The sequence below is a fragment of the Tamandua tetradactyla genome, chromosome 4 (genome assembly GCF_023851605.1).
Source record: "Tamandua tetradactyla isolate mTamTet1 chromosome 4, mTamTet1.pri, whole genome shotgun sequence".
Lineage (NCBI taxonomy): Eukaryota > Metazoa > Chordata > Mammalia > Pilosa > Myrmecophagidae > Tamandua > Tamandua tetradactyla.
In genome coordinates, this window is record NC_135330.1 from 41,712,175 (window position 1) to 41,736,744 (window position 24,570).

General features: G+C 33.1%; 1 protein-coding gene across 11 annotated transcripts in view; it reads left to right on the forward strand.

The window, feature by feature from the left end:
* Positions 1 to 24,570, forward strand: part of ODR4 (odr-4 GPCR localization factor homolog) — a 42,257-nt gene that overhangs the window by 9,268 nt on the left and 8,419 nt on the right. For 10 of the 11 annotated variants that reach the window (XM_077157259.1, XM_077157260.1, XM_077157252.1 and 7 more), the window contains 10 exons: positions 2,784 to 2,918; positions 5,130 to 5,225; positions 6,566 to 6,672; positions 7,876 to 7,912; positions 8,843 to 8,983; positions 9,742 to 9,837; positions 11,636 to 11,704; positions 12,634 to 12,762; positions 13,468 to 13,556; positions 18,217 to 18,404. In XM_077157259.1, the coding sequence (XP_077013374.1) occupies positions 5,139 to 5,225; positions 6,566 to 6,672; positions 7,876 to 7,912; positions 8,843 to 8,983; positions 9,742 to 9,837; positions 11,636 to 11,704; positions 12,634 to 12,762; positions 13,468 to 13,556; positions 18,217 to 18,404 (943 nt within the window). In that variant the 5' untranslated portion in view covers positions 2,784 to 2,918; positions 5,130 to 5,138. The remainder of the gene's footprint in view (positions 1 to 2,783; positions 2,919 to 5,129; positions 5,226 to 6,565; positions 6,673 to 7,875; positions 7,913 to 8,842; positions 8,984 to 9,741; positions 9,838 to 11,635; positions 11,705 to 12,633; positions 12,763 to 13,467; positions 13,557 to 18,216; positions 18,405 to 24,570) is intronic. The other variant, XM_077157261.1, reaches the window with a different exon arrangement.

Below are 24,570 nucleotides of genomic sequence, written 5' to 3' on the forward strand. Positions count from 1 at the left end.
CCTTCTGGGACACCCACAACACGTATATTTGTGCGGTTCATATTGTCCTTGAGTTCCCTGATACCCTGTTCAAATTTTTCCATTCTTTTCCCTATAGTTTCTGTTTCTTTTTGGAATTCAGATGTTCCATCCTCCAAATCACTAATTCTATCTTCTGTCTCTTTAAATCTATCATTGTAGCTATCCATTATTTTTTCTATGTTTGCTACTTTATCCTTCACTTCCATAAGTTCTGCGATTTGTTTTTTCAGTTTTTCTATTTCTTCTTTATGTTCAGCCCATGTTCTCTTCATGTCCTCCCTCAATTTATCGATTTCATTTTTGAAGAGGTTTTCCATTTCTGTTTGTATATTCAGCATTAGTTGTCTCAGCTCTTGTGTCTCATTTGAGCTATTGGTTTGTTCCTTTGACTGAGCCATATTCTCAATCTTTTGAGCGTGGACAGTTATCTTCTGCTGCTGGCGTCTGGGCATTTATTCAGATTTCTCTTGGTGTTGGACCCAGCAAGGTTGTAATATTTTTCTGTGAAATCTCTGGGTTCTGTTTTTCTTATCCTGCCCAGTAGGTGGCGCTTGTGGCACACGTTTGTCTGCGGGTCCCACCAGTAAAAGGTGCTGTGGGACCTTAAACTTTGGAAAACTCTCGCCGTCCTGGGGGTTCGCTAGCCGAAGCGGCTTGAGCCGGCCCGGGGTCCGAACGCAGGGAGGGTGTCCGAACGCAGGGAGGGTTGCTGGTCGCCGCAGCCAGGGAAAGAGCCCGTCCGAATTTCCTAGTCGGCCCTGGGCAACAAGCGTGGCGGGAGGGCGCCAGCGGCAGCGGCCCGCCCGAGAGAGTGCACGTTCCCCGGGAGTCACGGGGTCACCGTTCTCCGCGGCCTGGGGGTTTCCGATCCAATTCTCTCAGTTGGTCGGGGGCTGCGCGTGGTGTGGGCGCCAGTCGCCTTGGTTTCAGGGGACCACCTCTCCAATTCTCCCAGCCGGCCCGGGAAGGGGGAAGGGAGTAACTCCGGCCGCTTGCCACCCCGCCCGGTAAGGCCCGCGCGCCTCCGCGATCTCACCCGAGCTGCTTCTCTCAGCCAGCCAGCCGTTCCAGGATGGGGTACGCTGTCTTTTTTATCTCTGTTGTGGCTTTGGGCGCTTTCTGTATCGTTTCTACTCCCCTAGTAGGTGTCCTGGAGAAGAAACTAAGATCCGCGCGTCTTACTAAGCCGCCATCTTCCAGGAAGTCCAACAGTGGTCATATTTTTATGTTCATGTTTTGTAGTATTCATCTTATTAATTTTTTTTATTAGTGCAGTAGGGAAGGAGGAAAAAGGGAATGGGGGACATTTAGAAATTAGACAATGTCTATTTCCCTCTTAGATCTGAGCCTTTAAATACAAAATGGAACAAGAGAGTTGGACAATTATTTTAAAAAGCAAAAACACCTACTAATTTGTTATAAATGAAGAAATAATGTGTTAATCAGCAAGGAAGACTCGCCAACAATAACAAGCAAAGAAAAAGGGTCACGCAGGCAAAATGGTTATATCTTTTTGTTTTTCCCATGGACAGGCACCAGGAAACGAACCCGGAGGTTATATCCTATTTTAAAAGTTTAAGGGAAGAAGAGCCTTATATAGAATGGTGTGATTCGTAAAGTTAAAAGGGTCAGGGCAAAAGACTTTCATACTTGCCTTACTGGATTTCGGTGGTTTGTCTGGAGCTCAGCAGAACCACCGTGTTGTAAATACGTCATGATTTAAGCTCCTCCTTCCAGTCCTTCACGCTGCCCTTCCGTTCCTTCACGTACTCTACGCGCTTCTCCTTCCTGTCTGTTCCAGGGGTCCCCATTTTTCCCTTCTTTCCCCTCGTGTTTACCTGTTTCTTCTTCTACAAGTCAGTCTCTTTATCTTTTCGAAATCATACATTTTATGAAAAAGGATAAGCCTTTGTAACCAACCAGCACCTACCTTCTTTTCTAGCGTTCATTTGAGCCTTTCTGAAATAAACTTTTGTTGAAACAATTACTCTTCCTTTATTTTCTATCCCAGAATAGCACTAATGATAGAAATTTCAGGTCAAGTGTCAAGATGATACTGTTCCATCTTATATTATTGGCCTTATTTTCATCCTTTTTACAGGAAACTTTCACTGTAATGAAATAGAGCTTTTGAATGTTCCCTAAATTTATCTTCAGGTTACCACTGAACTTCTATTAAAACTAAAGAACTTAGAACCTGTATCACTTCTAATTATGTGTCCTAAATCCCCTTCAGTGTTCTGTGGACAGATAATATACAAGCTCTCTCATACAAACATGGACACTGAAAGTACTTACTATGCGTAATCATTATTGGCTATCATTTCAATAAAAGTAAGATGTACGAAGGTCATTTGTTGCTGTCTTTCACTGAGTTTTTATATTTATTGACCATCCAATCTGTTCAAATTATTTAGAAAATAAATATAGTAACTAGACAATTAACTAAGTAGACTAGGTTTTAGTTAGTGCGATTCTTTCATTTATCCAGTAAACCATGTTTAAGGAATGATGTGTGAGTCACATTCAGGATATCTAAATAAATAAGAAGGTGATATTAAATACATTAAAAGATGAACAACATTTTGGGAATTGTTGGGCTATATGTGAAAATTGGCCTCTCTATAGGTTCCATTATAACATGGGTATTAGTAATTTAAGCTGCTTACAAATATTGCTTGTTTTTGTTTTTTTTACTTAAGAATTTTACGTTCCTTTGTCAGATATTACTCAATAGTTATTTTTCTAATTTGTTTTTGAAGTGTTCTTCACAAAAGGATTATGTGATTCTTGCCACTAGAACACCACCCAAAGAAGAACAAAAGGAGAATGTCAAACATCCCAAGGCTAAATCCGATAACTTGGATGAAGAATGGGCCACAGAGCATGCCAACCAGGTCACCAGGTTACTCTTTATGTAGTTAAGTGTATATTTGATTAACAAAATTCTCAAGTTACTAGACTAGGATTGCAGAGTTCTCATTCTTAAATTTTCAAAACCTGCATAGTGTATCAAAAATATGTGTTTTCTACTCTGCTTCATCTATGATTATATTGTTCATTTTGTTAATTAATTGTGTCTAATTTAGAAAAGCATTTTCGCATTTATAAAGATAATTCCTGTGATGTAAAAGGAAGAATAGGGAGTGACTACTTACAGATATAGAGTTTCTTTATAAGGCAATGGAAATGTTCTAAAAGTAGATAATGGTGAATTGTAGATTTAAAAGTTTATTTTTATGGTCTGAACATTGTAGTCAATAAAGCAGTTACTAAAAAAAATGAAAAGTAATGGTAATAATTCATATCTATTCAATAGCATTTGATGAACACCCAAAAATGAGAACAAAGAAAAATAAACTTACCCACAATTCCTTCTCCAGAGAAAACTTCTATAAGGTGTTTTGTGTATGTGTGTGTGTGTATGCTTGTAAATATGTGTGTGTACATGTGTTTGTGTATTCTCGCAGTCGAGGCTATGTTATCACAATTAGAGTTACACCATAAATACTCTTTAGTAATCTGCCTTTTTCACTTAAAAATTGTAAATATTTTTCTATATCCTATAGCATTATTTAAATCTAATCATACTTATTACATGTCAGACATCGTGCTTGGAGCCTTTTATTATCTCGTTTAACCTTCCCAACAATTGTATAAGGTACATAGTATTTTCACTCCTATCATAGAGAAGTGGAGATGAAGTTAAGTAATCCACCCACAGTTATGTAGCTACTGCGTCACGGATCTGGAATTTGAAGCCAAGCAGTTTAACTTGAAAGCCTATAATTTTAAATGCTGTGCTTTTTCACTGTTTACATGTACCCATTGTATTAGTCTACCAATTTTTTTTAACTTGCCTGCTTTCTATTATTGGTCATTTAGCTTGTTTCCAGTTTCTTTACTTTAAAATAACACTATTTATTGATAATATAATTAATAGTCAAATAGTTTTAAAAGCATAATGCTAGGCCTGAGAGAAGTAAAAGATGGTGAAAAAATTTTTAGATGTCCTCAAAATTTATAAATTTATATTTTAACCAAAATGGAAGACATTATTATTACTAAAATTAGCAACAAGAGAAATGAGATAAAAAATAGAAAAATGCCATTGAAATATCATATGTGGAGTGATAAAATAATTGCCAGTGGTTAGGTTAAAAAGGGCTTTCATAGAACTTGAAGGATACATAGGACTTTGCCAGTAGACATCAGGAATATTGAAAACTCAAAAGACAATATGGATAAATGGCCCAAAGGATAAAAGTTAGGAGAAGAAACAATTGGATGCTGTCAAAACCAGGGTGTAGAGAAGAATGTGGTTAGACGTAAGCCTGGAAGGGGCCAGTTCATGTATGGTATTGAGTATGATAGTAAGGACTGAGGAGTTTGGGGTAGATAGTAGCTTCATGGTAGGCATTCAGAGCTCCCTATTTTGAGAAGGGATTTAATGTGATCTGAACAATGTATTAGAAAATAACTGTTAGTATTTGGTACATTGTAAATGGAGAGTAGAAAGACTAGAGACAGAATAGTAAACATTGAAGATGTTTCAGTGGTAGTTCCAAAAAAGATGATGTGGCCTATATTAGGCTCTGAGGTTTTTATCAGGGTAGGGTTCACATTTTTTTTTGTTTATGAGTCTATCTTCAGTGCCTTGCACAGTATTTCCATAAGTTTATGGAATGGGAGCTCCAAAATATGGGGTAAGTGGAGGTGTGAATAAACAAACTGAGTGAACTAGAATTGCATTACCACAATATTTTAGGAGATAACTAGAATCAGAAAGATTTAATGACCAAGTAGATTGGGAGTGAGGCGGTAAATTGAGAGAGTAGCTACAGATGACTGAGATTTTTAACTGGGTGTCTGGGAGGATGGTGTTGAATTGTAAGCGAGGATGAAACAGCTTTGGAAGTACCTGAGAGGGAATGTTGAATGAATTAATTTGTTTACTAAAAAGTATTTATTTGAGTGGATTATACCATCTATAAAGACAGCTAGGGTAAGATAAAAGTAGAATTATGTCCCCAATCAATTTAAATCCCTTAAATATACAAATGTGTAATGCCAAATGCTTATGTTAGCTAATATATTTTTATTTTTAGGTATCCAGAATGCTTCCAGGGGGACTTTTAGTTCTTGGAGTTTTTATTATTTCAACTTTAGAACTGGCAAATGATTTTCAAAATGCCCTACGTAGAGTAAGTCTCTGTAAGAATTTCTTTATATGATCACAGTTGTGTATTGTTTTAATTGATTATACTTATATAAAATTATTCTCGGCATATTTAGTGTTCTGTAATTCTTTATGCTTCGATTATATTGAAACAGTTTTTTTGATCTTGAGTATAATAGATGTAAGTATTATTTTCAATCAAAGCTATATATTTTTAAGTCTTTATTTTAAAAATAATTTCTTACTATTATCAAATAAGTTGTAATAGTTTAACCTTTTTTTCTCACGCAGTAGCACTATTCTTCTATAGACCTTCTGTGATGGTCAGTCTTTAGTGTAACTTTATTTCCTTGACCTGTGGTGTGGAGATCATTAGAATTGCCTTTACCTGGCAAATAGTAAACTGAACGCTATACCACATTCTTAGAAGGATTGCAAAGATTAGTACCATCATGAAGGACTTTAGGTTGCAGGAGTAGTGATTCCCACCATGTTGGCATTCAACTGTCTTATTTGTCTTGAAAACAAATAGATCTTGGGGAATAACAGTGGCTTATTGTAAACTTAACCAGATCATAATTCCTGTTGTAGTTGCTATTCTAGATGTAGTTTCATTGCTTGAGAAAATTAACACACCCCCTGATACCTTGTATGCAGCTCTTGATCTGGCATATGCTTTTTTTTTTCATTGCCTCTTAGTAAAGACCACCTGAGGCAGTTTGCTTTTAGCTGGGAAGGCCAGCAATGCATCATCACAATCCTACCTCAGGGGCATAGCAGTTTTCCAGCCCTATGTCATAATTTAGGCAATACGGATCTTGATCACCTTTTTCTCCTACAAGATATAACATTAGTCCTTTACAGTGATGATGTTATGCTGATTGGACCTAGTGAACAAGAAGTAACAACAACTCTATGCTTATTGGTAAGGCATTTGTGTGTTGGAGGGGATGAGATAAATAAAAAAAAATATTTTGTGACAAATAAGAAATGCTAAATGACTGACTTGCTCCATTTTTTGTAGGTTAAAATCACTTGTAATTTCTCAATCTAATTAAACTTTTGGTATTCTATACTTCATTTAAATGTTAGTTCAGAATTGTTTTTTTATTTTGGGCATTAATAACAGTGGATTATATTTTTCTATTTGAAACCCAAATTTTATATATCCCTGAAAATGGAATTCAGAATAATTAATAATCTGCGACACTTTTTCTTTGGAAGAAAAGAAAAATTAATGGTAGGACTATAAAATTTAAAAGTACAGGGGGGGTGTGGTAAGGAACATTATAATTTTTTTTTTCTGCCCACATTTTTTTCTTTCTATTTTCCATTCAGCTGATGTGCAATTTCTCTCTCTTTCAGCTAGTCTTTGCTGTGGAAAAGTCTGTGAAGAAAAATAGACTATGGAATTTAACAGAAGAGGAAGTATCAGAACGAGTGACACTTCACATTTGCTCTTCTACAAAAAAGTATCTTTTATTTGGGTGGTTTCAGTTTAAAGTGTATAGTACCAAAATAATGTTCCTAGAAATTTGTGTTTCCTGAAAGTTTAGTCATCATCATTTTCAAAATTGACGAAAAAATTTGTAACTTTTTTCTGTAAAGAATGCATAATGAGGGCTGCCAGTAATGATTATAGTAATAATGGTTACTAACCATATCTTAGGGTTATAAAAAATTTGAGAGAGATGGCAAGGGCTCAGGATTTTAGTGATTTTTTTCCCTGTTTGTTTTGTTTTGTTTTTTTACCAACTATGTAACCCAGTATATCCAAGTACAATAAATTCCTTAACAGGGAAACAAATGCCCAACTGATAGCCAAGGAAAATCATGCTTTTATTATGTTAACATTTTCACCTCTGACTGCCATAGATAAAATGAACCATACAAAGCCTGAGTGCACTGGGGTGGACGGTGTAGAACATGCAAGAAATTTTCATTTCTTCGGCCACAGATGAGTGACACAACAAGGCGTCCCTAACATTTGTCCTCTGTATCTTGCCAGGGCAAAGGACTCCCAAGCAAGAGACACTCTTACCCAGGGAGTAAAGTAATCCAAGGACCCCATTAACTAATTTCTAACAGACAAAATTTAAAAAGTGGCCATTCCTAAAGAAATTGGACTTTTAATTTCTTTGGTGTTCTTATACATGAAACTTTTCAGTTTCATGTATAAGTTTCATGTCACTGATTTGGTTTAAGAAGAAACAGAAAGAGAAGTTCTAATTTTGATTACACAGTATACAACCTAAACACAACTTAAATAAGCTACCATGCTTACTGCATGAAACTTCTCAGTTTCATGTGTAAGCCCTTTGACTCAATAAGCGTGACATCATCCAAATCAGCACTCCTCCTGTTGAGGGGCAAGATGTGTATTTGAGGAAAATTTTGCAAATGCTTCCTTTCTAGTCATTGTTATTAACAGGATTTATAAGTGGTAAGAAATAGTTTGCAGGCACCACAAGTACTATGAGCAATGTGTATATACACACACGTCATGTGCCTGCCTATACATATATAGATAGATATATTTAAGTGTGTAAAATGATATGATTTTGTAAAACCTCTTGGATGTTTGCATTTTATTTTATTTTTATTTTTTGATGGTTTTCTTTTGATTATTAAGAATTGCTTCTTTTTTTGTTCATTTCTGTCCTTAATTGGTAAAGAATATTTTGTCGAACTTATGATATCCATGATCCAAAGGTAAGAAAAATTACTCTTTAAAGATTCCTCTGTGTTGCAAACTATTTTTTAAATAAAACTCATTTTTATAATTTGTTTTAATAATTTTCAATGCCGTCACTTCCTATTGATGTTATTTCGTTCTTTAATTTTGAAATATGGTTAATTTCATTAGGAACATTCATGAATGCAAGGAAAACTAATGTTTTTTAGTTGTTATTTCTTTTTTTACGTTCCCCGCCCCCCCCCCCCCCCCTTTGTGTATGCTTTTAGCTTTTATATGAGAGGCAAATAGTAAAAGTGTCTGAGGGCTTCTGGAAGCTGCAGTGCCTAGCAAGCAATACCTACCATATTCAGGGTAGTTTGCTAAGATAGCTTATCTTAAAGCAATGTAAAAAAGTAACTTTGTAGTTCTCTTTTTTCATGCACAAAAAAGTCACTGAAATATGCAGTTTGGTTTAAGAAGAAACAGAGAAGTTCTAGTTATGATTACACAGTATACAACCTAAACACAACTTAAATAAGCTACCATGCTTACTGGATAGTATTTCGTTAACAAGGACAGGACAGAAAGGAGAATGTCTGACACCTGATTGTAGGTCAGTGATTATTTGCTCCACATCAGAGCTTCAAAACTGACACTATTTAAGCTGCAGGTGAGAGCTAGAGACTAAATGCCCTTTTCAGAATTCTAAACATGGAACTTGGTGATCTTTTTCTTCGTACCACTCTAGAGGAAGGGGAGCAAGGTTGTCTGGGATGTGCTGAAGAGTACTGAATTTAATATATACATCATTTTTATTTACTGTAATTTGTAGCTCTTTGATCAAGGAATTTGGTAAATATATTAGATGGCAGTTTACTGAATTATTAACTCATACATTTTATGTTTCTATATATTTTACCTAATCCACGTCATATTTTATGTGTTTCCCACTCTCCTGCCACTAGAGTTTAGCAAAACCAGCAGATTGGAAGTACCAAAATGGACTGTCAACTTCATGGCTTTCTTTAGAGTGTACTGTCCATGTTAATATTCACATCCCACTTTCTGCTACTTCTGTCAGCTATCCTTTGGCGAAAACTACAAAGGTATCAGGGTAAAATGGATTTTCTTTAGTAGTTGCTGAGTAAAAATCTGTTTAATTCTAATTATTTCTGGCATTCTTTTATAATCTTCAAAAATTGCATTCTTTTTACTCTTAAATTTTTATGAGTAACTGTCTTGGTGCCATAGCTAGATTAGAAATCGTTTTAGAGGTAGGACAGTTTCCCAACACCAGTGTATTTGGAGTAACTGGTGCTAAATATATATTTGTTAATTAAAATAATTATATACACTGTAAAATATAATTATGTAAAATGTAATTATGTAAGAAGGTTCTTGTTTGGACTTTCTGTTTTTCTCTTGGTCCTTAGTTTTGTCTTCCTTTTTCTAGTCCTTTTGAAATTTATTTACTATTCTTTTGTTCGAATCTAATTTATTATTTTTCTCTTCTTTACTTCCCATTGAAGGGGGCAAATGAGATTTATTCTTTCTCTTTAATATTGCTGTCTATTATTTTTTTGGAACTCTTTCTCTTTTTACACATTTTAAAGGTATTAAGTATTACTGATTTTTTTCCCTGCTGTAACAAAGCCTCCTAAGACTGATATAAATGTTAAGTTAGGATAAAGGTCGGAAAAAAAAACTATTATTAAGTATGGATAAGATGCAAAAAATCAGGAGCTTTCTCTTTTGAGATATTTAAATATTGTATTACTGATGCTTTCGGATTTCTAATATATCAGGGTATTAGGTGGAAAAATGTGTGGGCTTTATATCTGAAAGATATCTGTGTTCCTTTCAGAATGGACTTACACGTTGGGCCAAGCAAATAGAAGATGGTATTTATTTGATTAATGGACAAGTTAAAGATGAAGATTGTGACCTATTAGAAGGGCAGGTAAGTTAAGAGAAAATGATGCTGCTCTTGAAATTATTTGTGCTAAAGGAAAAGTGAAAGATGACTTACTTTTAGTTCTTTAGTCCTTTCCTTCATGAAAATAGGAGTTTTCGTTTACTTATTTTTAAGGTCTTTTAAAGTAAAAGGTGAGTGTTTTTCTCATAAAATGATGGGAAAAAATTCTTTATGATCTACTTGGAATTCTAAAACCTGAAGAAGAGATTGTTATCTATCTCCAAATGTAACTACTTATTTAAAACTAAAGGCTACATGTTGTTCTGCCCTGTTAGCAGTTTCATGGTTAAGTAGGGCAATCTTATAAGAAGGGTCTACTCCATACAGCAACTGTTAAAGAAACCCAAAAAGAGATTACTCTTCAATTAGAGATATGAATGAAGCTGATCTGGTTAGGACTAAGGTAAATCAGAATACAGGGTAAAGGATGATATTGACTGTAGCATATTGTCTAATTTAACCTGCATGATCAATTTATTCAAACGTAATTACATGTAACCTTGAATAGGGAATGAGATCATGTTATTTTGTACATGTAATGTAATACCCCAATACATCCCAGAGTAATTTGGACAGAAAATAAAAAAATATTTGCAAAGTCCACTTGAGGGGCTGGAGAAAAATGTGGAAATATTAAACTTCCCCACCTGGAGAATACTTGATATTTTCGCAAGCAATTAGGGACTACCGATATAATAAGCCAAACCCTTGATCTTGGGGTTTGCTCTTATGAAATTTATTCCTGCAAAGGAGAAACTAAGTCTTCTTATAACAAAGATCACCCCAAGAGAACCGCTTTTGTTGCTCAAATGTGGCCTCTCTCTCTAAGCCAACTCTGCAGATAACTCACTACCCTCCTCCCTACATTGGACATGACTCCCAGGAATGAGCCTGGCCCTGACATCATGGGATTAAGAAAGCTTTCTTGACCAAAAGAGGGAAAAGAAATGAAACAAAATAGTTTCAGTGGTTAAGAGATTTCAGAGTCAGGTGATTGTATAACTATATAGCTTTTACAGTGTAACTGTATCATTGTGAAAACCTTGTGACTGACACTCCCTTTAGCCAGTGTATGGGTAGAGGAGTAAGAGAATAAACAGTAGGGGTGATCAGAGGTATGGGATGTTTTGGGTATTCTTTTTTATTTTTATTTTCATTTTTTGGGGATTAATGGAAATGTGATGAATATTATATAACTATGTGATGATACTGTAAGCCACTGATTGTATACTTTGGATGATTATATGGTTTGTGAATATATCGTAGTAAAATTACATTAAAAAAAAGAGAAGGGCCTATAAGGACTTCTAAAATAGCTTTGACTTTAAAAGTAGAGGAACTTCTGTGATCTCTACTTTAATGGGCCAGGTAACACATGATTTTAGATTTTGCAAGCCATACTGTCTCTGGTGCAACTATGTACCTCTTTTGTATGAGGAAACCAGTCACATAATATGTAGGTAAATAGTCATGCTTGTGTTCTAAAAAATTTTGTTTACGAAAACAGGTGTAGTCTGAATTTGGTCCATAGGCCATAGTTTTCCAGTTTGTGCTTTAGAGGAAAAAAAGTAAAGAATTCATTGTTTTTTTCAAGTATATACAAATATAGAATAAACAAGGGAACATATCTATAAAAAAAGGTAAATTAACATAAGCAATTAAACTTGTTTTTTCCTCTAAATCCCTTAGGATATGTAAGGTAGTTCTTAAATTGTCTTTTATGTTCCACTTGTAGTCTCAGCAATCTGGTTTTTTAACTTCTGCTTATTTTTGTTTCTTTCAGAAAAAATCTTCTAGAGGAAATGCTCATGCAACTAATCATTCTTTTGATGTCAGAGTGCTAACACAGTTGGTAAATATTTTCAAGAGCCATTTATCTAAAATATGTGATTTCATAGAACAACCATATTGAAATTGTTTCTGTTTTTATGTTTCTAGATAGAGAATCAACAAATTTTAGAGATGGAAAAGACTAAAAAATATCCAGTTCTAGCAATATTATTTTTAGGAGACTTACTTGAATTTTTTGCCTCAAGGGTATTAAAATTTTAATATCAAGTAGATATCAATTTGAAAAAAAAATCCCATAAAAAATACGTGTGTGTACATCTATATGGAGCGTGTACAGATGTATAAAGTGTGTATGTATAAAATTTGTAAAATTGGGCAGTTTTCCAAAATAAGCTTGTTTCATTTACAGTAAATACCTGTGGAGTGGTTGAGCGAAGCCCATTACTCTTCTTCCACCCCCACCTTATTGATGTATTGATGTTCTCTATAAGGGTTATAGGACGCTTAGTCTAGATACAGTATCAGCATTGTCACCTTGCTGCTTGGTTTGGTGATAGACATTTTTACAATGTATCTGGAATAGATGGAACTATTTGGTCTGTGACAAATATCAAGACCTTGACTGGGTTTAAGTTTAAGATCTTAAAAAAACCTACCCTTTTCCTGAATTACCATTAGACTTTGACTGTTGATGCTCTTTCAGTTACTAAATATTCAAATCTTTTTATTTAGAATTGACTCTATTATTGAATATTGATATTTTAGTCCATTAGTAAGATAAAATTTAGCTGGATTTAATTTCAGGCTCAGAATATAATATATATCTTATAAAGAGAAATATGAAGGCCTTTTAAATAATTATGGGTATATTTTCAAACACTTGACTCAGCCAAAAACTCCCCTTCCATATAATACCTTATGTAATGTTTATATATTTCATATAATTAATAATGACTAACCATTAGAATTTAAACAAATTTTGTCTTTCAGCACCTGAATTCTGACCACAGATCCACAGCCACAGTTCAGATCTGCAGTGGTTCTGTAAACCTTAAGGGTGCAGTGAAAAGCAGAGCTTATATTAATAGCAATAAACCCAAGGTGAAAGAGGCTGTGCAGGTAAAAAAGGAATAGCTGGCATACGAAAAACAAGAATTTTTTTTTTTTTTATGATGAAACAGAAGCATTTTAATATAACTATTCATAAATCCTGAAGTCTTATCTTTTTTCAATCTTATATTTTAAAATTATTAATTTGACTTTAACTGATAAAGAGCCAACTGATGGGCAGTTCAAATATACCATATAATTAGTTCTAAGTTATTTATATATAGACTGTCCATTGCATACTTTTTAAAAATTGATGATTATACCAGGTCTATTAAGTGCTCTACAGTTGTGACATACTCCTACATTTAAAATCCTTGCCTCTGAGGGAATTTGAAGTTTTTAAATAACAAGAAAAATTTATAGTAAAAATTATTAGGTTATGTAATAATCAGAAGTTTTAAGAATGAAGAACGTTTTTATCATAGTTAAACATTTCCTAATTTAGAATACTGGCTTGTTTATATTCAAAATCTCATTCACCCATTTGGACTTAATTTACTATTTAAGTGAGGACTAGGTAACTTTGCCATTAAACTAATTGTTAATAAGCACACCAAATAAATAGAAATAAAAAAGGGAACAATATACCATTTATTTTAGAAATGCCATTTATTTTAGGAGAGAGACTGGAAATATTAGCAAATTGTGTGGTTTTAAATAACATAAATCATTTAAACTACTTTATTTCTTGTGTGTGTGTCTGTTTTCCCATAGGCAATAAAGAGAGATATTTTGAACACAGTTGCTGATCGTTGTGAAATACTATTTGAGGACCTGATATTGAATGAAATTCCAGAAAAAAAAGTTATGAGTATAAAATAAGTACTTTTATTTTATTTTACATGTGTTCAGTTAGTACAGCAATAGAATATCAAGATCTAATAGATAAAAAATATCATTTACCTGTATCAGTCTTGCATAACAAAATGTCTTTTGTTTTTATTGACTGAAAATTTTTCGGTTTTAATAGCTCCCCCCAACATTTTTTTTTAACACTTTGTAATACTAAGATCTGTAAAGATTTGATAATTTCAGGGAGAATTTTTTAAATTTATTCTGAGTGAGCTAACCCTGCCAGAATCAGTAAACTGTATTAACATTTTAAAGCTGATATTTTTGATATATAATATTTATGAATTTTTAAAGAATTTATCCATATTCAAAATATTAACTTATTAGTGTTGAGTATTATGTAATAGATTCTTTAATATGTATTAATTTATAATATAAATGCAATTGATCTCTTACCTTTACTCAGTATTTTTTATATACTAGTTTGTGTACTTCTCAGCTGTTTACTCTCAACTGACTTTGTTAGGATTAAAAAAGGCTGGGTCAGTCATAGTTTTAATTTTTTATAACTGTTTCATCTTTTGGGAAACAAGCAATTTATACCATTTTGGTAATGTGTATTCAAATAATTTTTTTTTCTTGAAAGTAATATTGAAAATGTTCTTTGAAGCTCCATCCTCATCTCCCCCTTCCTAATATTCAGATGCAGGTGGCTTTGTGATTCAGTTTGGATATGTACATAATTGAAGCATGTATTTTAGCTTGTTCAGGAAAGATTTTTATGTGCATAGGAGAAAAGTATAGCTCCTATATAGATAACTTCTTTTTAGTACCAGTGACAGTATATTAGGTTTGATGGACTAACAATAATCTTTTTTATATTCTTAGAATGATAGATTCTTGAGATTGCCAAATTTATCATTTGTCCTTGACCTTCCATTAATTCACAAGTAACCTTGAAGATTCTTGCACTAATGATACATCATTTTCACTGGGACATAAATTTGAATCTTACATGCAGCATTGAGTTGAGATTTTTGTTTTGGAAAGTATGTGGGATTGGTCACTGTTTTAGTTTTCCTAGCTGCTAAAACAAAATAACATACAGTGAACTGGCTTATCAACAGGGCTTTGTTGTCTCATGGTTTCAGAGACTAGAAGGCTTGCTTCCTCCCAGGGTTGGTATCTTCTGACAATCTTTGGAATTCCTTGGCTTTTCCATCACATGGCAGTGAATATTCAGCATCTTCTCTTTTCTCTTCTGGGTTTCATTGATTTCCAGTTTCTGGCTGCTTGCTGTGGCTTCTCTCTCCATCAGACTTTCATTCTGTTTAATAAAGGACACCAGTAGTCCTAAGTAAAGTCCAGCCTGATTCAGTTGGACCATACCTTAACTGAAGAAACATCTTGACAAGATCTTATTTATAGTGGACCCACACCCATCAAAATTCAAGCCATGACCAAGAACCTGTCTAAACTGGGGTACACAGTTCAGTCCACCATAGTCACTTAGCCAGGCAATCAGCCTGGCAGCCTCATCTCAGTGTGGCTTTGTTTTTCCTAGTGATAACTCTTGTGTTTATCCTTCATTTTATGAGTAAGAGTATATATTACAGGTGAATTGTGAAATTTAGGGTTTTTAGGAGAACGGGGATGTATGTACCAGTAATACCAGAAATCTACCTTACCACACACTGTAAACACTTCGCCATTTAAAAATGTTTCATAAAAGTGTTATTAGATGACTATCCTGGTATTATTTTATGTTAAGCGAGTTAGTATTTTGAAATTTTTGCTACTGTTCTTTGTGTATATTAAATTTGATATATATTTTAAGTTAATATTATTATCTAGCCTAAATTTTTTTAAGTGGGGATAGTTTTCACTGATATTGAATAGCCTTTTGGGCCTATGTGAAGAGAAAATAGGCAGTAGTTTTGTGGAAAGAACAAAAACTTTGAAGTTTTGGGGTTCTGTGTTTATTCTGCCACTAGCAGAGTAACCTCAAGCAAATAATTTAGCCTAAGCATCCATTTTCTTATATGTAAAACAGAGATTGTGGTAGGTACTTTTTGAAGTTGTGATATTAAATCAGATGATATTTGTCAAGCACCTAAGATAAAATGGTATAAGTCAAGTCCTCAGGAATTGGTAGCTGCTCTTATGTTGATGGTGGTGATAGAGAATAACTCTATGTTAGAGGTCTTTAAAATTCCTTAAATGTAAATTAATGTATTTTAAGCTTAAGTATTGGCTAGGATAATTATTCCAGCAAAATATTAGTTAATCTTAGTTGAGGTATGAAGATAAAAGAAGAAATCACAAGTATAATTTTACAAATAAATGTAAATTCTCAAGTTGAATATATAAACACCAAGTTTTTAGATTTAAAATTTTGTCTTCATTTCACTTAGCTTTTCTTTTGTACATGCTGGAATGATCTTAAGATATTATAATGTGAAATATGGTAAAATGTAGAATATATGCCATGAAATTAACCTGAATTAGAATATTTTTACATGCATAAAGAGATCTGCAAAGGACATGTCAACTTTATACTTCTAATCCTTAATACAAGCACAGATGTTTAATTGTGGCTGTCCACAATTAAGTTGAAAGAGCTCAATATTACAATGATGGTAAATATGTATTTATAAAAGAACTCCAGTCAATTATTTTACTTGTTGTGGTCCCCTTCTCTGATTCCTCTGAAAAAGTATTACAGACCTTTTTCATTAGTCTCTATAAATCTTGTAGTCTAACCTGCCCAATTACTTGCACTAGCTAACTACTTATTTTGAAAAATTGTGAAGTCTCTCAAATTCTCCCATCCCCGCATCCACATCCATCCTTACTGCTTTTCCTGTCAGAATATTTGTAATCCTTTTTGCCTGGGCCCATGGTTCCACTCTCCTGGACTGCACTTCTCCTTATCCCTTCAATGCAGATATCACCGATTAAACCAAAGTTTCTGTAATATGTGTGTTAACCACAGAAACTCAATTCTTATCATATTGGCTTAAATTAGATTTTTTCCCCGTCTGTTTCTGAACTTATTCAAACAGTGTTGAACTAGATACTCAGCCATAGGGATATGCCTATAGGATTCTTTTTAGTGTATTTTTTGAGATGCGTTTTTTTAAAAAAAGTTCGTCCTCCCATTTTTAACCTCAGACTAATTAGAAAATTTTGTCTTATTTAGATACTAAATTGCTAATTTAACTATTTGAAAATTATAAGTGCTTTTTCTTTTTAATGAGTAATTTAAAAAATTATTGCTGCCAATCCTATCACATTTGATTTTATGGCAAGCATTTTGTTCTGTTTTTAGGCAAACCTAGAATTGATGCAGTTCAAAATGGTTTAAAAATTTTGCATGCTAAATGTACATGTACATTATAGCTATCTTTGAAGGTACTCATTTTAGCTACTTTTGAACATTTTGGACTTAAACTGTTTCAAGTAACTGTGGTCCAAATTAAAATATTATATTCCTAATATTAATCTGTGGACAGTTTACATGTTAGAGTACACATTGCAGTGCTGTAATTCTACAGCTAGGAGGCAATCTTGTCAAAGAGAAACGTAGTTTTCCTAGTTCTCATATGCAAACAAGATAAGCAAAGTCTGGAAGGAACACAGAGTGTAAGTCCTGGCATTTACTGTGGCACTTAAGGCATTTTTCATCATCTTCTTTGGTAGTTATCTAAAGCTACTACTAGTTTCTTGACAAGTAAATAATAGTTGCCATCTAAGTGAGCCCTAGTTTCTAATTGATCTCTGAGTTGGTAGGTTTTTAAATCATATCCATTGCTAAAAAAGTTCACTCTTTTCACAAAATCTCTGTCTTTGTCGAGAGTTCATTACAATCATTGTATTGAACCAAACATTAACTGTGTTTATGTGAACCAGTAACTATGTTAGAAATGTGAGAAATCTTATATTTCAATTTGGGAATGAATATTCAAATAATGAAACATAGCTATTCACTATTTATTTAGATCCAGATTCTTTTTTTCTTTTCCTAAAAATGATTTCAGGATGTTTGCAAAAAAGACATACAACTCAATAAGATTAAATAAATGAAATATTGGTAATAATGAGGCAAAAGAAAAATGAAAAAGCAAGATGGAATTGATAGTGTGATTAGTGCACAAAATGTCTTGATTCTCTATATATGTTTGATATAGGGGACTATGTCTAATAAGATAAAGTCAATGGTGAGATTAGTGCAAAAAATGTATGGTATCATGTCCTATACACTTGATGTAGATGGGCCACTGGTTTGCATGAAGAAGGGAAAAATTATAAAATTCATGGTGCTTATAAAGTTAAATCAAACAAGATGGACATCTATTCATGAGGCCAGGAAGATTGGGTTCTCCTTCATAAGACAGTGGAAAATAAAAGAATATTTTTATTCTTGAAGACAGTGATTAATTTATGTTTTATGGGAGTATTATTTAGGTCCCTTACATGGCTAGGGATGTTGAAATAAAGCAGAATTTAGTAAAAGCAGTTTTATGCCAGGTCTGTTTAGAGTTACTGAAATGAAAAAGCACTCACCTTTTAGGCTTTATTTCTATTAGAAGCTTTCATATAGTTTTAAAATATATATCACTGATAAACCAGTGGCAGACTTATCTAAATATTGATAATGTTCCGTCTTTTAGATTCCGAAAAAGTGTTCCACATTCTCCCTCACCGAGTGTTTGTCCCCATTCCTGGATCCACTGTAATGTTATGTGATTATAAATTTGGTGATGAATCAGCTGAAGAAATCAGAGACCATTTTCTGGAGATGTTAGATCAGATGATTCAAATAAAAGATTTGGAAATTGCAGAGGAAATTAATGCAGGTAATTATATATTATTTAAGAAACTAATTAGACTTGAGCTAAGATTACACATGAGACATCTAGTTTAAGTAGCATCTGTTGATTTCCTTAAAGTGTGATACTTCAAAATTTAACTGAGGCATTTAAAAATGTATCTGTTTTAATTTCTACAAATATAAACACACAGTGTTTTCCCTGTAGAATTTACCAAAATTTAAGATATATTAGTCTTTTCCAAGCCTAGCAAGCAGATCTTCTTTTTAGGTTTTTTTCCTCATTCTAATTTCTTAACTATTTGTCTGTTGTTAGCTGACTTCCCTCACTTCTACCACCTTCCCCTTTGCTGTATGGGCTGTAACTTGAGTGTGAATACTCTTGTTACTATGGTGAGTTGGGTAAGTATTCGATTAGCAAATTTCAAGTCTAACAAAACTATTTAGTAGGAGACCACCAGGTTTTAGTTTTTTAAACAACTCCAGATTAGGATTAATGATGATATGGAATAGTACATTTGTTTTGATGGGGGAGAAAAATAAACACTCTAAATCCCTCAATCCCTTTAATATTTAATAATTGTAAAGCAGCAGCTGTGTTTCAAACTCTTGAAAAGTAATACCTTTACAACTATAACTAAAGCATATTCCTTAGCAGATAGATTTTTTAAAAGTAGACTGCCAGAAATGTCTACTAGTTTCCAAAATATGATTTCCCAGATTAGTGGCTGCACTATCTTTGCCAACCAAACGCAGAATTAGGTGGTGGGGATTTTTGTTTGTTTTGTTCCTTTGTATATCACTAGTGCCTAACAGTAATGTTTGATTCATTATATTTGAACACTGGAATGAATTTTATAATGTTTATACTATTATTAGAGTTTATCTACTTCTACCTTTTTCTTTTAATATATTCCTAATGGATGAGTATTTAGACTCTGTTCTTATTTTCACCTTCTCTGAGAGGCCATGCTTTCAATTTGAGGGTAGCTGTCATGTTGTAAATATTTCAAAGCCAAATGCTCCCACATACCTTTTATTGTGCTCTTTAATACAGGGTTTTTTGTTCCCATCCACACCGTGCACACATATTGTATGCCTTTCTCCAAGTTAGGAATTTTTAGCCTTTAGAGCTCTCAACTCTTGGGATCATAGCTTGCTTTCAGAAAGTTTACAAACCACTTGAAAATAATTGTAAATTTTTTTCCAGGGATAGGATCTCTAGTTTTCAAAGTTGGTGACCTAGGAAAGATTTAAAACTACTTTAAATATACTCTGGTTTCCCTTTGTTGAAATATGTTACCCTGAATTGAACCAAATACTCAAATAGTGTGTTAGCTATTTGAACCAGCTATATGCCAGGTGTTGTTTTAAGAGGTCTATAAATGTTAAATCATTTTATCCTTAGAACAACCCTGATTTAGATACTATCATTAACCCCATTTTCCAGATGAAAGAATTGAGGCTCAGAAAGGTTAAGAAACTTTTTCTGGGTTGCATAACTAATAAATGGTGGAGCAGGAATTTGAACCTAGGCAGTTAGGTCCTAGGGTCTGTGATGTTTTTTGTTTTTTTTTTAATTTTTTTTTTTGTCTTACAGTTGTGTTTTACTGCCTTTCTATGTGATCTAACCAATACAGATTATAAGACTATTTCTTTCCATGATATAATACTTTTAGCCTGCCCCCTTCATTCTGTCCTTTTAAAAAGTTTAAAAATATAAATGAATGGTATCACGTTAGCTTGGCTTAATTTCATTTTATGACAGTATAATTTCTCACTTGGTTAGAATCGTGAATCTGTTATCATATATACTTTCTGTTTTCTTTCAAATTTTTTGTCATTCTTAGTGCATATGTCATTGCTAAAGTTAGAATGGCCAAAGGTAGTACTGTATGTAAAATTTACCCTTTCACACGTTACTTTAAAAGTCAGATGTCGAGAGGGGTAAGGAGAGAAATCTCATTTAGATTCTTTAAGATTGTCATCTAAAGAAATATTTTAACTCATTCTAAAATTTCGTGTATGTTAAATATTAGAGTTAATAGACTTGTTTTTGTTTATTCATTGCTTTTTAAGTTGTACTTAATTATAGTTAAAAACAGATTAATATCTATTCTTTACATAGTAGGACAGATTCACCACTGTGATATATTCTTAAGAAGGTAATTAAGGCAGCTTTATGTAGGATAGTCTGCCTAAAAGAAAACTAAAAACCCAAACTGCTTGAGTTTTCAGTAAATTCTCAGCAAACATTTATTAATTTTACAAGATTAATGAGGGAACGGACTTTTCATCTCTTGGTCACTGCAGTATTTCCAGCACTTAACTAAGCACATTGTAGATACTTAGTAAATATTTGTTTACTGAAGAAATTATTGATTGTGGGTTGGGGAATCAAGGATTCAAAGATTAGTAAGACAGCAATTCTATTTGCAGGGAACTAAATAGAATTTTTTTAAACCTGTGTAGTTTCCCATTATTAACTTTTATGTGCTAATGTGCTTAGGCTGCCTATGTTCTACCTTCTCTAAGTTCCCTGTTTTGTGCTGCTGTTTTAACATTCCTTTGCAAACTTGCATTATTTAATGGATCAATTACATGTTTAGTGTTGGTCTTCTACATTAGACTAAGATCTTTGAGAACAAAAACCTAGAATGTTTATTTCTCTGTCTCACGCTCTAGGCCTAAAACATGGTAGGTGTTCAGCAAATATTTGTTCCTGACTTACTGGTATATATTGAATTTTCAGGAAACTGCAGCACATCTTTTTTCACACTTATGTCATGCTTGAAATAATAAGTAAAATTATAAGCTTATGCCTCGTCAGACATAAGGTTTTTAAGGTTTTTGTGGTACACTGCACTGAACCATGCATGATGAAGACTGAAAAATGATGTAGAATGATACCCAATGACTCAATTGTTCAGTGCATTGTAACGGATATAGCTTGTATAAAACACATGAAAATGAACAGCACAGATCATTGCCTCAGAAATACTAATTTTAGTTTACATTTACCCCATTTATTTGTCAGATAGTTATTAAGCATTTGCTCTGTGCAAGATCTTTAGATCTATAAAATCTAATCTCTTTCTTCAAAAAAAGTATAATCCAATCAAAAAGGCAGGATGTGAGCATTATTAATTATGTAAGAATTTAGTAAGGGTCTAGGTGTACCTAACAACCTAATCAGGATTACTGATAAAAGTTTTAGAGTCTCTAGTGAATTGGTTAATAGATCAGTCAAAAATGTTTCAAAATAAGTACTGGTAATAAATAATCTACAATGGCAACGTTAGGCATTAATGTGTTCAAATTTTAGTAAATTTTTAAAAATCCTTCATTACTACTACCCTGTGTTTCACTTCAACTGAAAGGTCACTTAAATCACACACCCATTAAATAAATTAATGCTGTATAATATAAATTAATGCTGATAATCCTAATTATATGTAAAGCCCCATAGTTTTGAATGATGTTCATTCTTCAAATAAATGATTTAACTTAGCCCCAACGTAATGCAGTTTTCTATTATCAGATGTGAATGCTAGTCCCTAATAAATTCTTTTGATCATTATGTATTCTGAATATATATATTTTTTAATCCCTTGATTCTAATTAGCCTTTGTTTTAGCAATGTTTGTACCATGTTAAATATTAGCACAAACCAGTTAAGTATAAAGTACTTTTAAATAATCTTTTAACGTGAGATAATATATAAATTTTAATCCATTTGCCTGTTGTGGATTTTGGTTTTCATAAGCATTTTTTTTTTTGCATGGGCAGGCACCGGGAATGAACCCGGGTCTCCAACAGAGCAGGCGAGAACTCTGCCACTGCACCACCATTGCCCACCCAGTTTTCACAAGCTTTTAGTACTGGAACTTACCTGTTTCACACTGTATTTTAAAATTATTTACTGTCTGTATATATATATTTTTTACACTGGCAGTCTAGTGTAGACATGAATTAACTGAGTAGGAAGAGTTCAGTATTTCAAGGACAAAGGAAACAAAACAATAGTTTGGAAAGTTTGCGTGTGTTTACCTATGTATGTGCTGTATCAAATTCATGGTTTCCAGATGATATTGTATATTTCTCTAATATTATATACTGTATTAAAGATATTACTTCAAGTATGCTATGTATAATCTATTTAGGGCCCTGTCCTGATTTTGAAACTTGAATCTCAGCTGATCGATTGATTGATTACTATTTGTTGAGGTATTAAGGTTTTGGAACTAAAAAATTTCCATTCTGCAGAAGCTCACAATATAGTAGGAAATAATATAGAAAAGATTATTCCAAAACAGGGATAATTAGCTCTATAACAGAGGAATGCCAGAACTATCAGACCGTATAGCAGAGGCCCTATCCCTGAAAGGGATTCAGGGAAAGCTTCCCAGAAAAGGTGACCCCTGAGTTGAAGGGTGAATGCAAGAAAGAGTAACTCTAGGCCATTTTGGAATTGGACGCTGGTATCCTGTGTATTGCAGTCAAAAATATGACTTGGCTGAAATTATATCAGTTTTGTTTCATCAGGTAATTGTTGAATCAAAAGGAATAATTTAGCCTATTTTTAGTGGAGAAATAGTACATTCCCAAATTATGGAAAAGGGTACAAACAAAGATTTCAATAGGAAAATTAAGTGCTTTCTATAACCATCCTATTTTTGGCTTAGAATCATATTCACTTACTCATTCACTGATCTATTTATTCATATATTCAAAGATATTAGGTACCATAATTAGACCAAAATACTGTTAAAAGTCTAGGTGTACCACTTTATACAACCTTAAATGAGTCCCCTCTGCATCCCAGATTCTCTTTGGGTTGATAGGAAAATTTAGTAAAAATACTAGGGAGAATATTTTATAAACAAAAAAGTTACATAAATGTAAGGTGATATTAGCTAACATTATTATTAGACTTCTAAATAATGAATCTTCTGAATTAAAATGAAAAGCAGTATTAATGTGTGGAAGTAAAGTTTTATAGTATGCATATTTCCTTAAATATTTGAAATTAGGATTTCTGTATAAAATAAACCATAAAGGGTGGGCCACGGTGGCTCAGCAGGTAAGAATGCTTGCCTGCCATGCCCGAGGACCTGGGTTCGATTCCCGGTGCCTGCCCATATAAAAAATAATAATAATAAAAAAAAAATAAACCATAAAAAGTAGAGTTTAAATGTTGGAATTAAAAATTGAAATCAATTTGCTATGCATTTAAGAGTGTTACATTTGTTATAAGTTTCTTTGTTTTTAATTACTTGACTATCATTTGCTTGATTATTATTTATTTATTTTGTAATGTAGTTGCCAAGTAGTTGCTATGTTTAAAATACATATTTTTCCAAGTAAATACCTTAAAATAACATACCTTTAAGTGACTTAAGGAATAAAGAACAATTTTTGTTCTCAAAGTGACTCACTTAAGATCAGGTTTAACTGTGGCTTTAAAATTTATTAGATGCATTAGTCATCCCCTAGTAGACGTTAACTTAATAATTCATATGTATGTTACCCACAGTATCAGCTAAAAAATTGAGGGCACACCTTTAAAATTAGGTTAAGCTCATCTTTGCCTCTGTAGTAGAGCTGAAATTAATTTTTATTAATTTGGTTAAACATTGGTAATTTAATTATAAAGGAAAAGAAGTAATATTGAAGATGTATTTTTATGTCTAAATCACTCTATAGTTAAATTCATTAATTTACAATCCAGGGATGGGGAAGAAGACAACCAAGTAAGGAGTTCAGGAACCTAAGATTGTATTTTAAGCTTCTAAATAGTTTTGACTACCTATCTACAGCTTGGAATGAAGTTTGAACACATCTACTTTGCATGTGTTCACCATGGTCCCTGGGTTTTCTTGTGTTCACAACTGCTCAAGAATGTTGTTTTCTATACTATTAATTTGGGATTTACCTGCAGTTATCTGGTTTGAAGAAATCTTTGAAGTGTAATTTCCTATTGAATCATTCATATGTGTTATTTGCACTTAAATTTCAAAGAACATGTGAAGTACTTATTGCAAATGACACCGTGTCTGAGACTGAGTTAAAATATGACAAACTCTCACCAAAACCAAATACATTTTGATGAAAAAGCTTTATTTATCCTTGGAAAATGTTCTGCTTCAGTAAAATCTTGAATTTGTGTCACATCAATGTGATTTTATATGACA